This window comes from Arachis ipaensis, chromosome B03 (assembly GCF_000816755.2).
Source record: "Arachis ipaensis cultivar K30076 chromosome B03, Araip1.1, whole genome shotgun sequence".
In the NCBI taxonomy this organism is placed as follows: domain Eukaryota; kingdom Viridiplantae; phylum Streptophyta; class Magnoliopsida; order Fabales; family Fabaceae; genus Arachis; species Arachis ipaensis.
Window position 1 is genome coordinate 133166858 of NC_029787.2, and position 12420 is coordinate 133179277.

Below are 12420 nucleotides of genomic sequence, written 5' to 3' on the forward strand. Positions count from 1 at the left end.
AAATATATCTATAATTTAATTTATTTTTAATGTATATTTATTTTTTAATATATATTTTATACTATGATTAATTTTGATGGTTAATTTTAGTATATTGGTCATTTTTTATAAGACGAAAGTATTTAATATAATCTCTTGTTCACACCAAGTCACAAATCTACCATTAAAACAAAAAAAGTTAGATACATTATTCATTCACATTGATGGTTCATTAAAGTCTGTTAGTTGGAATTGCCCATACTATGATAAAGGGAGGAACAATATCATCTGATGTGGATGCTAGAACCAAATGGTAAGTTCACCATTAATAAGAGTGCTTATAAAAAGTATGGTGAAAAAGGATTCAAATTTGGAAGATTGTAGCTGCACCAAGATCAGCTGTAACTATACTTTAATTAATAAGTAAACAGAAAAAAATAAAGTGATATTATATGAAGAGTACTCTATAGAACCATAAAGATTAGTACAAATTATATGGTGGCTCAAAACTTTGAAAGTGCTGTTATATATACTAGCTTAATTTAAGCCAAAATTTCTTAGGATCGATTTCAACATTGAAAGGGGAATTTATTGTAGAATTACAAGTGTTTATAATACGCAGTGTAAGTAATAAAGTAATTTATTGGAATATATGTGTATGTGTAAGTAAAAGAAAAACTTATCTTCTTTTCTTTTATCATATATATATAGTATGAGATTGGTGTCTGATTTATGTATTAAATTACAACTTAATTTGAAATATAATCAGTTAGAATCTTATCCATATTTAAAACTCATCATAGAATAAATAATTAATTATTTAATATTTTCAATTATCATATTATTATATTCATGGTGTTAGCAAAGAATATAATAATATTCCATTTGAATTAATATAATTATTTATTTGATTTAATCAGAATAATAATTAAATGATTATTTACCAAGGATTAGAACACTCATTAGTGTGTGACCCAATAGGTTCAATACTAAGCGGGTAGTAAATTAGTCATACTAAATTTACTAATCAAGGTTGGCATCTAGCAACGCTCCTTGATGACCCGATAGGATGAAGTAATAATATTTTTACTAAGAACCTAAGATGAATAAAAATACAACTCCTTCCATCTTTTGAGCTCTTGGCTAACTTTTAGAGTATGGTTTGATTGTCAAACTCTAACTTGTTACCATTATTATAATGAATTATGAATGACTTAAGAAAACTCATTTCTTAATTCATTCAAACCCCTTGACCAAGGCATTGCTTATTTCATTCATTATAATCGTAGAGCTCAAACTCACTATCATAGTTGATGGATTCTATTTTGACTGATCATTAATTCTACAAGTATTTAAATCATACACAATGTTCATTCAACTAACACCGTAGGGTGTTAGGTGTCCGGAATCAAAGTATAACAAATACATTGTCAATTACTATGATAGTCGTAGGTCAAAAGAAAATTCTAATATTATGTAGTATTTTATTGGACATATACACTTATCTCCACCTTATGGACAGTTCAAATGCCTAAGGGATGCATGGAGAACATATTATTTTGGAGACTGATAGTTTACATGTATGAAAGCTGAATAGAGAGCAAGCGAAGCAACTTCATATTATATATATTTAACAAATATTATTGTTCAAGACATTCTCTGTATAATTCCAAGTTTTAACTTCTTTTCTTCTAATCTGGTCCTCGCATCGCATGTGTAATAGACTAGCAGATTTAGTAGCTAAGCTAGCTAGAAATAAGGTCTAGGCATTAAGGAATGTAGTGAAAGTGAGGAGCCGAAACAAAACTTATGGGATTTGATTCTTTATGAATTTAATATTTAAAGTAAAAAAATTTATAAATTGATAAAGTGAATAAGAATGACAATATTATTCGAATTTAAATATATATTTTATTCAAATTTCTTTTAGACGAGTGATGTAGAAGAAATTTTTGTCATAAATAGTTGACAATAAATGCATACAATGACATATATGTATTCTATATCAATTCTATTTTTGACCAGAAATTATGGAAGAAGTCAATCTACAACAGACTACAAACATCCAAATTTAAGAAGATGTCAGGAACACTTAACCAAAAACGAAAAAAGAATGCTGATAAAGGTCGAGTGGAAAGTAAGAAGCAGAAGACTACCAAGATAAAGATGGTATATAAAGAGGGTTCTTACCGCTATTGTGGTGATAAGGGTCTACAACTATTGCAGTTGCTGCTGCTGCATCTGATGAAGTTGATATAGATACTTAGCAACAATCTCCACCTACTGCAACTGAAGTACAAGATGAAAGCAATGTTACTGAGATTGATCTTGGCATGAATCAATCCATTGTGTCAGAAAATGAAGACTCTCAAAAGGTTTTCAATTATTGTTCTCTTTTCTTGTTGTTTTATATATTTCTTTCCATTTAATTAAATATTGTCCTACAGGTTGCAACAACTATTGTGTAACTCCAAACAAGGCCGCAAAGCTCTCACAAAAAAGAAAACAACCTCGTCCCTCAACTGTTTCACCATCACCAACTGTACCAACTTTAATTCCTCCACTAGCCACCAATGCTCCTCTACCAAATGTTTCAAATGCTTCTCCACCACCCACTATTTCAGTTTCAAATATTCCACCACTAACAACTACTCATATTGATCCAATAGTTGGTGCATCTGCAGCTACAGCTTTAAGGTTGCGTAACGTCCTACGATTTGTACCAACTCCAGAGTTCAAATTAAACTACCAAAAAAAATCTAAGAATTGAACATTTAGATGTTTTTCATTGAGATATTTTGGTTTTAAACATTGAATTTTATAATTTCTGAGTTTCATGTGTCAGAGTATATATATTTTAATTTGAATTAAATACTCAATGTTATTTTTTTATAGTGTCTAGTTTGACACAAACAAATTTGGAAACAATTAACATAAGCTAAATGTTATCAATGAATGTTTAAAATTTTATTATTGTTCTTTAATTTCATATTCCTTCATTTCTAAATTACAATTAGCAACAACAATGACAAAATAGAATATTGTGTTATCATTTCTATTCATTTGTTCATAAGGTACAACAATCACATCACATTTAGACTTTTCTATTTCACAATATCTAAATGGCCTTCACCACTTCCATGCTACACAGACAAAAATCACAATTATTAACATAACAATAACCAACAACAAATAAAATACCACTTTTAGAGCCCTAACTTCACACTCCAAGCTTTCAATCTTCTAGGCAAATTTTATTCTCCACTCTTCTATTTTAAATTCAGGATTATCTCTGCTATTTACTTCTTTTTCATCTGGAACTTTGTCAGCCCACATAAAAAGATCACACCATCTCTTGTTAATACTCTGCAAATCACATTTCATACCCATATAGAAGAAATGTTACAAATTGAATGAGCAAAGACACTAGCTATACACATTAACAAAAAACACTTACATTGTAGTCAGGACAACCATAAAATAGTCTCCCTAGATTCGCATCTATTCCTGACCATTTGAGCTGAGGAAGGATTAGCTACTACACTCACACCTATTTGAAAGTCGTTCATGATTGCTTCTGGTGGTTCTCCTCCCACAGCTACCCTCGGATCGTCGATTACTGGAGCTACCAACAAGGTTGCTACCTCCACCTATCATGACCCATTCAAACCACGCTTAACAATGACAGAGAAGAAGAAGTAGAGACTTAGAGTAGAGAAGAAGAAAGAAAGTGACTTCTAATAGTGAACACAATTATTTGGAATTCAAATTGGGGATTAGGGTTATAAACCACTTCAGGGACTAAATTGTAGGAGTGTACGTAGATCGGATAGGATATGGCCGAAAATTCGATCCAATTCGCACAATCCCAATCGGATCGGATCAGATATGATATCCGCGTTTTTTATTATTGGATCGGATATCCGATATATCTGCATAATTGAACCTTCTTTTTTTAATCATATTTCTATGTAAAAAATTCAATAAAAATATTTCTTTCACACTTTTAAACCTATTTATTCCTAAAATAATTTTAATCAAACATTTCCTAAATAACAAAAATAAAATAATACAATATATGAATAAGAAAAAGTATAGAAAAATAACTCCCCTACCAGCCAACATAAGTCAACTCTATTATAATTTAAATTTCATAAATAAATAAAAATTTAAAAATCAAAATTCAAAATTCAAAAAAATTCTATCTACATTTATCCTAATCACATTTATAGTACGCAATAAAAACAATCCATAAAAAACCTAATCCCTTTCCATTCAATTGGAAATAATCAAATCTCTCCATCCACAAATCTGCCGTCTCCACGCAGTTTTTGGTGCCGCCGACCACCACCGCGTCTTTTGTCGCGCTGCGCGGCCTCTTCCTAGCGTCCCGCCGCCGTCCTTTTTCATTAGACATAGCCGCCTCCATTGCTGCGGGATCATAACTCGACGCATCTGCACCGCCAAATACCCTCACGGCCTCCATCCGTCGCGCCAAACAGTGCATAATCTGCATCCTACGGCTCTTCATCTGTCGTGACGTAGCCAGCGCCAGGCCCCATTCGCGATGCGGGATCAACTACTCTGATCCATGGCGACTCATCCACTCACTATGTGTGGCCTCTGTGGCTTCCTCCTCGCAACGCGCCACCGCGAGTCCCCCACCGGCTACCCTGTGGCTCTTCTTCTCCTCCTCCTATTTGGTTTTGAATGATTCTTTTAATTAGTTTTTTATGTTTCTTTTTTCTAAATTTCATATGTTTCTTTTTATTAGTTTTGGATGATTATTTTTTCTATATTTTGTATGTTTTTTCTTAGGATTTGGATGATTCTTTTTATTAATTTTGGATATTTTTTTTACTATGTTTTGTATGTTTTTTTTTTTAGGATTTGAATAATTCTTTATCTTATGTTTTGGTGTTTTTTTTTTTTTTTGAAATTCGAATTTTTTTTTTTGAAAGAGGAATTAGGATTTATGTAATAAATGGTAAAAGGTGAATTAGAGTAAGAAGAGGTAATTAATAATCATTAATTTTGTATCTTTAAAAAATAAAATTTAAATAATCACTAATTAATGACAATTAATTAGTATAAAGTACAGTTCAAAAACACTTATTGGCTTGTTGTTGGCTAGACTCCTGTTGGTTCTCTAGTAGGATTGATATGAATAATAATTATAACTAAAATATACAAACAAATAAATATAATACCAAATATTCCAACAAACAATTCCAATAATAAGTGAAGACAACAAGCAATAAAATACATGTCTCATTTAAAATAAAACAGCAACACTATAACACACTAAAGGTCTAAACAATTTGCAAATGCTTAAAATAAAACAAAAGTAAAATAAGTTGATCCCTTCTTAAATCAGCAGCCATAAGGTAAATTTAGCAATCATGTATTCCTATTAAGAAAATATCAATTAAAAAATTAGTAAAATATGTTAGTAAATTGAAAAAAAATAATCTAAGTTATTATATACTAATACAAGTACTTAGTTATAATACCTAAGATGGTTCAGGAGGATGGAGATAAGGAGATGTGGCAGGAATTGAGTACGGAGGAGGTCAAGAACAGAGAACAGAGGTTGTCAAGCCGAGGGAGCCAGGGGACGAGAATGCCAGCGAGAACCAAGAACCACGAACCACGAACCATGAACCACGGTCACGGAGGAAGCAACGGTGATCGATGAGAATGCAACAAAGGGGACGAACCTGACTACGCGACTTCGCGAGGAACAACTCCGACAAGAAGCATGCCACGAAGAGGGAGGAACATCAGGAGATCTTCGGTGAGCAGCTTCCGACGGTGATCAGGAATACAAAGACAAAGTGGCCGATGGGTGGTTTGGTGTCTCTGACTCTGAGGATGGATGAGAGATTTGGGGTGAATGGTTGCATCTAGGGGTGAATGGGTGAGAGATTAGGGATGAATGGGTGCAGTTAGGGGTGAATGGGTGAGAGATTTGTGGTGAATGGTTGTAAGTTGGGGTTGCAGTGTAAACTACGTAAAATTAGCGAATAATTAATCAATAAATTAACTTTTAATAAAGGAGATTAAAAATGTAAATTTTATAGTAAAATAGGATAGAGCTAATTAAAATAAGAATTTTGACACTAATTTCAAAAAATTTAGCCAAAAATTGGGCCGAACGAGCCAAACCGGTCAAACCGGGTCCAAACTGGGCCTGCGGGCCCAACCGACTCATTAAATAAATGAGCATCAGCTCCTTCCCTTCCCATTTCTGCATGCAAAACGTGCTGGGAAGCAAGCAAAAAGGGGGAAGAATACCTTAAGTTCCAAAACCCTCAATTCCATTCAAATCATAATTTTTGATCCGGAGCTCCAATCACCGCACCGTTTGTGGCCACGCGATCGTGGCGTCGAGTTCTACAAAGTTTGAAATATTGTGAGGTAAAGAATCCACATTTTCTTCCTCAATTTCTTCACCTTCAGTTTCGAAATTTATGAACAAAGGTAATGAAAATTGTTCAATTTTGGTGTTTAGGCTCGAATTAGCTTGAGGAGAACGTTCAATCTTGCTTCTTTGGTACTTGTATAAGGTGAGAATTCTAGAACCTTAGCTAATTCCTTAATTGAGTATATTAGATATTGAATTTTGGGTATGTATGTGTAATATATGTGAATTAGGTTTGTGTATAAGTAAATTGGAGCTTGATTGTATACATTGGAGGCTTGGTGGAGGATTAGTGTCCATGCTTTAGTGATTTTGGACTTGTGGGGCTATTTTTGGCTTTGGTGATTTTCCTTGGACAATACGTAGAAATCAACCAAGGTATGGTTTAGGTTTTACGTATTTAACATATAATGTTCTGTGAAAACTTAGGCTATATCACTATAGGATAGGTTGGAATGTATGAAAACATTTAATGCTTAGCACCCTTGATGATGATTATGATGTGAATTGAATATGTGTTGGATGATTGTTGTGTATATTGGTAATAGTATGTTAATTGGTGAGATGGTGGTGAATGATAGGAAGATATGAAGATATACATTGAGTAAGTGGACATATGTTAATGTTAATGATGAAATTAGGTTGAAATTATATAATAATGAAGTATGATTGAAGGTGGTGTGATATGAACAATTTAGTACGGTGTTGGTGTGCTTTAATATATTGTTGAGTTGATTGTTGCTTTAGAAGTTTGGTTTTGAGTTTGGTTTTAATGAAAATTGAGGTTTGAAGGTTTTTATGTGAAACTGATTTTTGGCCAAATTTCGACGAACCATAACTTGGCTTCCAGACCACTAAATTAATTCAAACTTATTTTAAATGAAAATTGAGTCCGTGAAGTTTATGCCGTTCGAAGAACGGATGAAAAATATTTTAAAATGAAAACGTTATGCGCGTCGGAAGTTTGGAGTGCAAAGTTGGAAACTCTGTAGCATTTAGCATTGTTGCTGTTCTGCATAACTTGCGTACGCCACCACTGCATGCGACGCGACCAACCTATTCGGGTTGGGTATCTCGTGTACGCAAGCAGGGTGCTTGCATACACGAGCATAGAAAATTGTACGCCCACGCATATGCGTGATCCTTCAGTAAATGCACTCCCACGCGTACGCGTGGCCCACACGTACGCGTGACCCTTGTTTTCAACAAATGAGATTTTTGTGTTTTAAACATTATTTTAAACCTCTAAACCTCTATTTTCACTATTTTAATTGTAGATCTTAATAGTATACCCAGTAGTGAGATGAAGCAAGGAATAAGTGGTAACTTGGAGATGAAGAAAGTTTGAGAAGTAATGATTTAGGTATGGGGAGGTAGGGTGCATATATATATATATATATACTACTTGAATTTTGAACTGGCTAAAGAAAAGAATAAATGTTACATTTGAGTATTCATTCTAGAAATTGTGACCCCAAGAGATGGTGGAAGGTGAGGATACCCTTCTTTGTGCCTCCTGGTATTGTAAAATCGCCCCTAGCGAGATGGTGGGAGGTTAGGATCCCCTTATTTGTTTCTCTTGGGCATATGAGAACGTACATCCTTGGTAGACGCAAGGGTTGTGGTTTCGCCCCACTTGCTCCAGGTTGGTTAGTATAGAGGCTCTCCGGGTAGACACAAGGGTTGTGGTTTCTCCCCACTTGCTCTGGATTATGATAAGTTATGCATAAAAGTGTAATTATATGATGTATAAGTGATGATATGGCCATAATAAATGATTATGAAATGTTTATGAATGAATATGAAATGATTATCTGAGATACGAATTTTTCTGGGTAAAGTACCATGGCTTGCCACCACGTGTTCTAAGTTGAGACTCGATACTCTGTTGACCCTACGTCGTAAGGGTGACCGGTCACGTATAAATTCCCGGGAATGATACCCCCATTGAGAAATTTAATATAATATATGTGTGTGTGTGTGTTCCAGGTTGAGACTCGATACTCTGTTGACCCTACGTCGTAAGGGTGACCGGTCACGTATAAATTCCCGGGAATGATACCCCCATTGAGAAATTTAATATAATGTGTGTGTGTGTGTGTGTGTGTGAAAAAGCTATGCATAGAGTCTTGGGGATGCGAGACGGGGGACAGTCCAGGCTTTAGCAGCCAGACTTGTCGGGTTGACTTGATAACCGACAGATGAGACTCATCAGCCATAGGACAGGCATGCATCATGTGCATATTGTTTAATTTGCTTGCTTGTTTGTGCATTAATTGGGATTGCATAAGTGATTATAATATGTTATTTGTTGTATTTGCTATCTGTATTATTTGTATCCTACCTGTATTTGTCATTGTCTGTTTGTTTGTCTTTACAACTTCACCGGAGATGGAGAACGGAGGAAAGACAGAGAGAGTTAGGGCTCTAGCTACGTTTTAGTTAGATTTAAGGAATTAGTTTAGTTTAGAAAGCCTTAGAGAACCACCCTGATTCATGGCTTCTGTTTTAGTTCTTTAAGGTTTATAATATGAGTGTCGGCGTTCTAGGATTGCCTGTGGCATTCCCAAGACCTTATATCTTATGTGCGTGGCACCTTTACGATACTGAGAACCTCCGGTTCTCATTCCATACTATGTTGTTGTTTTCAGATGCAGGTCGAGAGGTACCTCGGTAGGCGTCTGGAGCTTCTGCAGCGAAGTGGATGAATTTAAACATGTATTTTGGGCTACGGGCTATATATTCTGTATGTAAATATTCTCCGGCTAGCCTTAACTTCGCAGACTGAGTTAGGAGCTTATTATTTTGTATTCTTTACCCTCTATTCATACTTTCTGTTTATTTATGCCTTTGAACCTTAGTTTCTTCACACGTAAGTAATCTTGTTTCCGGAGCATTGCACTTTTTATTTTACGATTTTTGCTTTATCCGTTTTTCAAAGTTTCTCGTATACTGTATCCTTTTAAATATTATTATATATATTTTTATTTTAGAGGTCGTAATACCACACCACCTCTGTTTTACATCCTAGGTGTAAAGCTCTGTGTGGTAGGGTGTTACATGCAGCGCAAGAGAAGTGAGATTAGGATTAGGTTAGGGTGAAATGTGAATTTAATCCACAGATCAGATACACAAATGCAGAGCAGATATTCGCGATCCGATCCGATCAGTTTGCGGATCGGATCGTATCCACAATTTTCGGATCGGATGCAAATATTTACTGCGGATATGATCCGATCTATAAACACCCCTACTAAATTGAGTTAAATGGCCATAACAGCCACATCATATAGCCGTTACCAATCCACCGTGGCGTCTCTCCGTATATGTCATCACGTCGTTAAGAAATATTCTCCAAAAAATGTTTTAGAGATGACTTTGAGTCACTTTTATTAAATTCAGGGACAATATTGGAGTCAATGTAAATTTAGGACCGTTTATGAAACTCGATTACGTGTTTATGAACCACTTTGAGTATTAACTCAAAAAAATCATGATAAACAAATCTCTGATCCCCACATTTTTAATAACTATTTTTAATATATTTTCATCATAAATAATCCAAATTCAACTAAGTGGCACAAATTAAACAAAAATCAACGCAAGTATGCATTACGTTTTTCTTTTCACTTCTTTAACATAAAATTTTTTGTTAAAGAACATAAAAATTTATTATATAACATAAAAAATTTTAAATATAGCATATGAACTTATCAATATAGTATAAAAAAATTTGTATATAATACAAAAATTTATCAATAATACAAAAATCTTTACACATAAATTTTTGCTACAAAACATATTTTGCTAGTTGGATGACTCATTAATGTTATAAACACATAGTCTTTTAAAAAATTTGTGTTATACACTAAAATTTTTGTATCAAACAAATTTTTTTTGGTAGAAACTCATTTACAGTCAACTTCACATGAAGCTATTTCTAGATTATTGATACCAGTTATTATTTGGTTTGATAAAAAAATCGGTTTATTTTATATAAATGATTTTTTTTGAAAAACCGGTTTGAATAAATCAAATAACCACATTTTAAAAATTATTTTTTAATTCTTTTTGTGTATTATTCCTAAATGATGAATTTGTTACATTCTTTTTTTTTTATTCTTCTTGACCAAATTTCTTTCTTTAAATTTATCTTTTACTTTTATTTATTTAATTTATGTGAAATATATGTATACAAATTGTTTGAAAAAGTAAAGTTTGGTATTCTGGAAAAAAAAAACAAAGCTCACGTCTTTTTGTTTGTATAGGAATGGCGAAGGAGGAAAAATTAGGAATCAAAAAAGAAGGAGAAAAAAAATTAGGATCCACATGGAAGGTGGAAACCAAGCTTACGATACGAACAAAAGGTCATAAATGGAACCATCTTTTTCTGTTTCGTCCTGAACATCAAATGGTGTGATAAGATGAACATTTGCGTATTTATTAAATAATTTTCATCATTCAAAGAGAATTGAATAAAAATAAAAAATAAGGATACATTTGAAATAAAAAAATTCAATTAAAAAATACGAATAAGAAGGACATACCAATTAAAAGTTTGAGATTAGTTTTGAAAAATTAGAAGATAATGAATTTTAAAAACGTAACAAAAAAGAAGAGAGTAAAAAACTAAAAATAACTGTTTAGTCTAATTTAAATTAGTTTTTTAATTAAACAATTTGTATATAATAAACTTTTTTTTTCAAATTAAATAATAACATTATATAAAATTGACTACAGGTGAATTTCTGCCTTACTAATTTTGTTGAACATATATATAGAAGAATAAGAAGAAGAAGAGAAGACAATACAGATGTTGAAAAAAAAAAATGTGCACGTACAATAAACATAATTTGGTTGGACTTAATTTTGTCAGGCTAACATTTTTGTTTAATTATTATAGGTAGGTTAAAAGAAAAAGAAAAAATTTTTTAAACAATAATAGTAACTAAATAATGACGATGAAATAATACATTATATCTTTTCATATCTATTCGTCAACAAAAGAAAACATTTTTGGGATTTGAATAATAAACAAATTGGGAACTTGAAATTCAATTTAAAAAAGAATTGGGAGTCTGGAGTTTAAAATTATTAAATTTTTTTCTATTAAAAGCTTGACATGAACTGTGGACAGGTCATGCTCCTCAACAATATTTTTCATGAGCATCCCATAATTAGTGAATGATCCAGCAAAGGAATCAAATTTTAAATAAAAAATCTTATGTAATAATACAAAAAAAATTTATAATTGAGTTTCCATGATTGTTTAGTTACCTTTGAAATTAGATTAAAGCCTATAGATACTTTGAGGATAAGTCTCTTACGGTCACTAAGAAATTAAAACAAACATATTATTGTCATTATTATTCAGAGAATAATGTCTGAGGTTTGGTTATCTCTGAAGAATTCACTTCATTATTGCAAACCTCACTCAACAGAAGTTCATGATCCCATGACAAGTAGAAGGCAGCACCATAGAAAACAAAACGCACGAGACAAAGTCATAGAAGGTTCAAATTCAGAGAAACAACATAGTGGTGGTGATGATGCAATAATCTTTGATCCTGTCACACATGATATTGTCCTTGATGACACGAGCGAGGAAATTAAGATTAAGACTTATCTATCTTATCCTTACACTCACATCAATAATACTCGCGAAGATGGTGGCAACAAAGGGATGGAAGAATCATCAAATAGATCAACAAGAAGAGGTATGTCTTTGACGAAAACACAATATGTTGATTGTTACCAATGCAGTGGTTACTTAAAGTCAAAGATTTCGATGCACAAAGGTTCTAATAGGGTTCCACTAACATCAACATGTCATCATGATCATCATCATCAATGTCGTGACAAACAAGAAAAATGTGTGGAAGATTACAATATCACTGAGAATTCAGGTATTGATCGTCATTTATTTGTTTTCTCTTGTTGAATTAAATTTATTTTTCTATTAATAATCATAAGACAATAACACATGATGGATTGAACCACATATTTCTATTATTTCG

The 12420-nt window shown here is 32.8% G+C and overlaps 1 protein-coding gene across 1 annotated transcript in view; it reads left to right on the forward strand.

Moving 5' to 3' along the window:
* The window catches only part of LOC107634012, a 2605-nt gene continuing 1968 nt past the window's right edge, over nt 11784–12420 (forward strand). The window contains exon 1 of the mRNA XM_016337594.1: nt 11784–12309. Coding sequence (XP_016193080.1) covers nt 11784–12309 — 526 coding nt within the window. The remainder of the gene's footprint in view (nt 12310–12420) is intronic.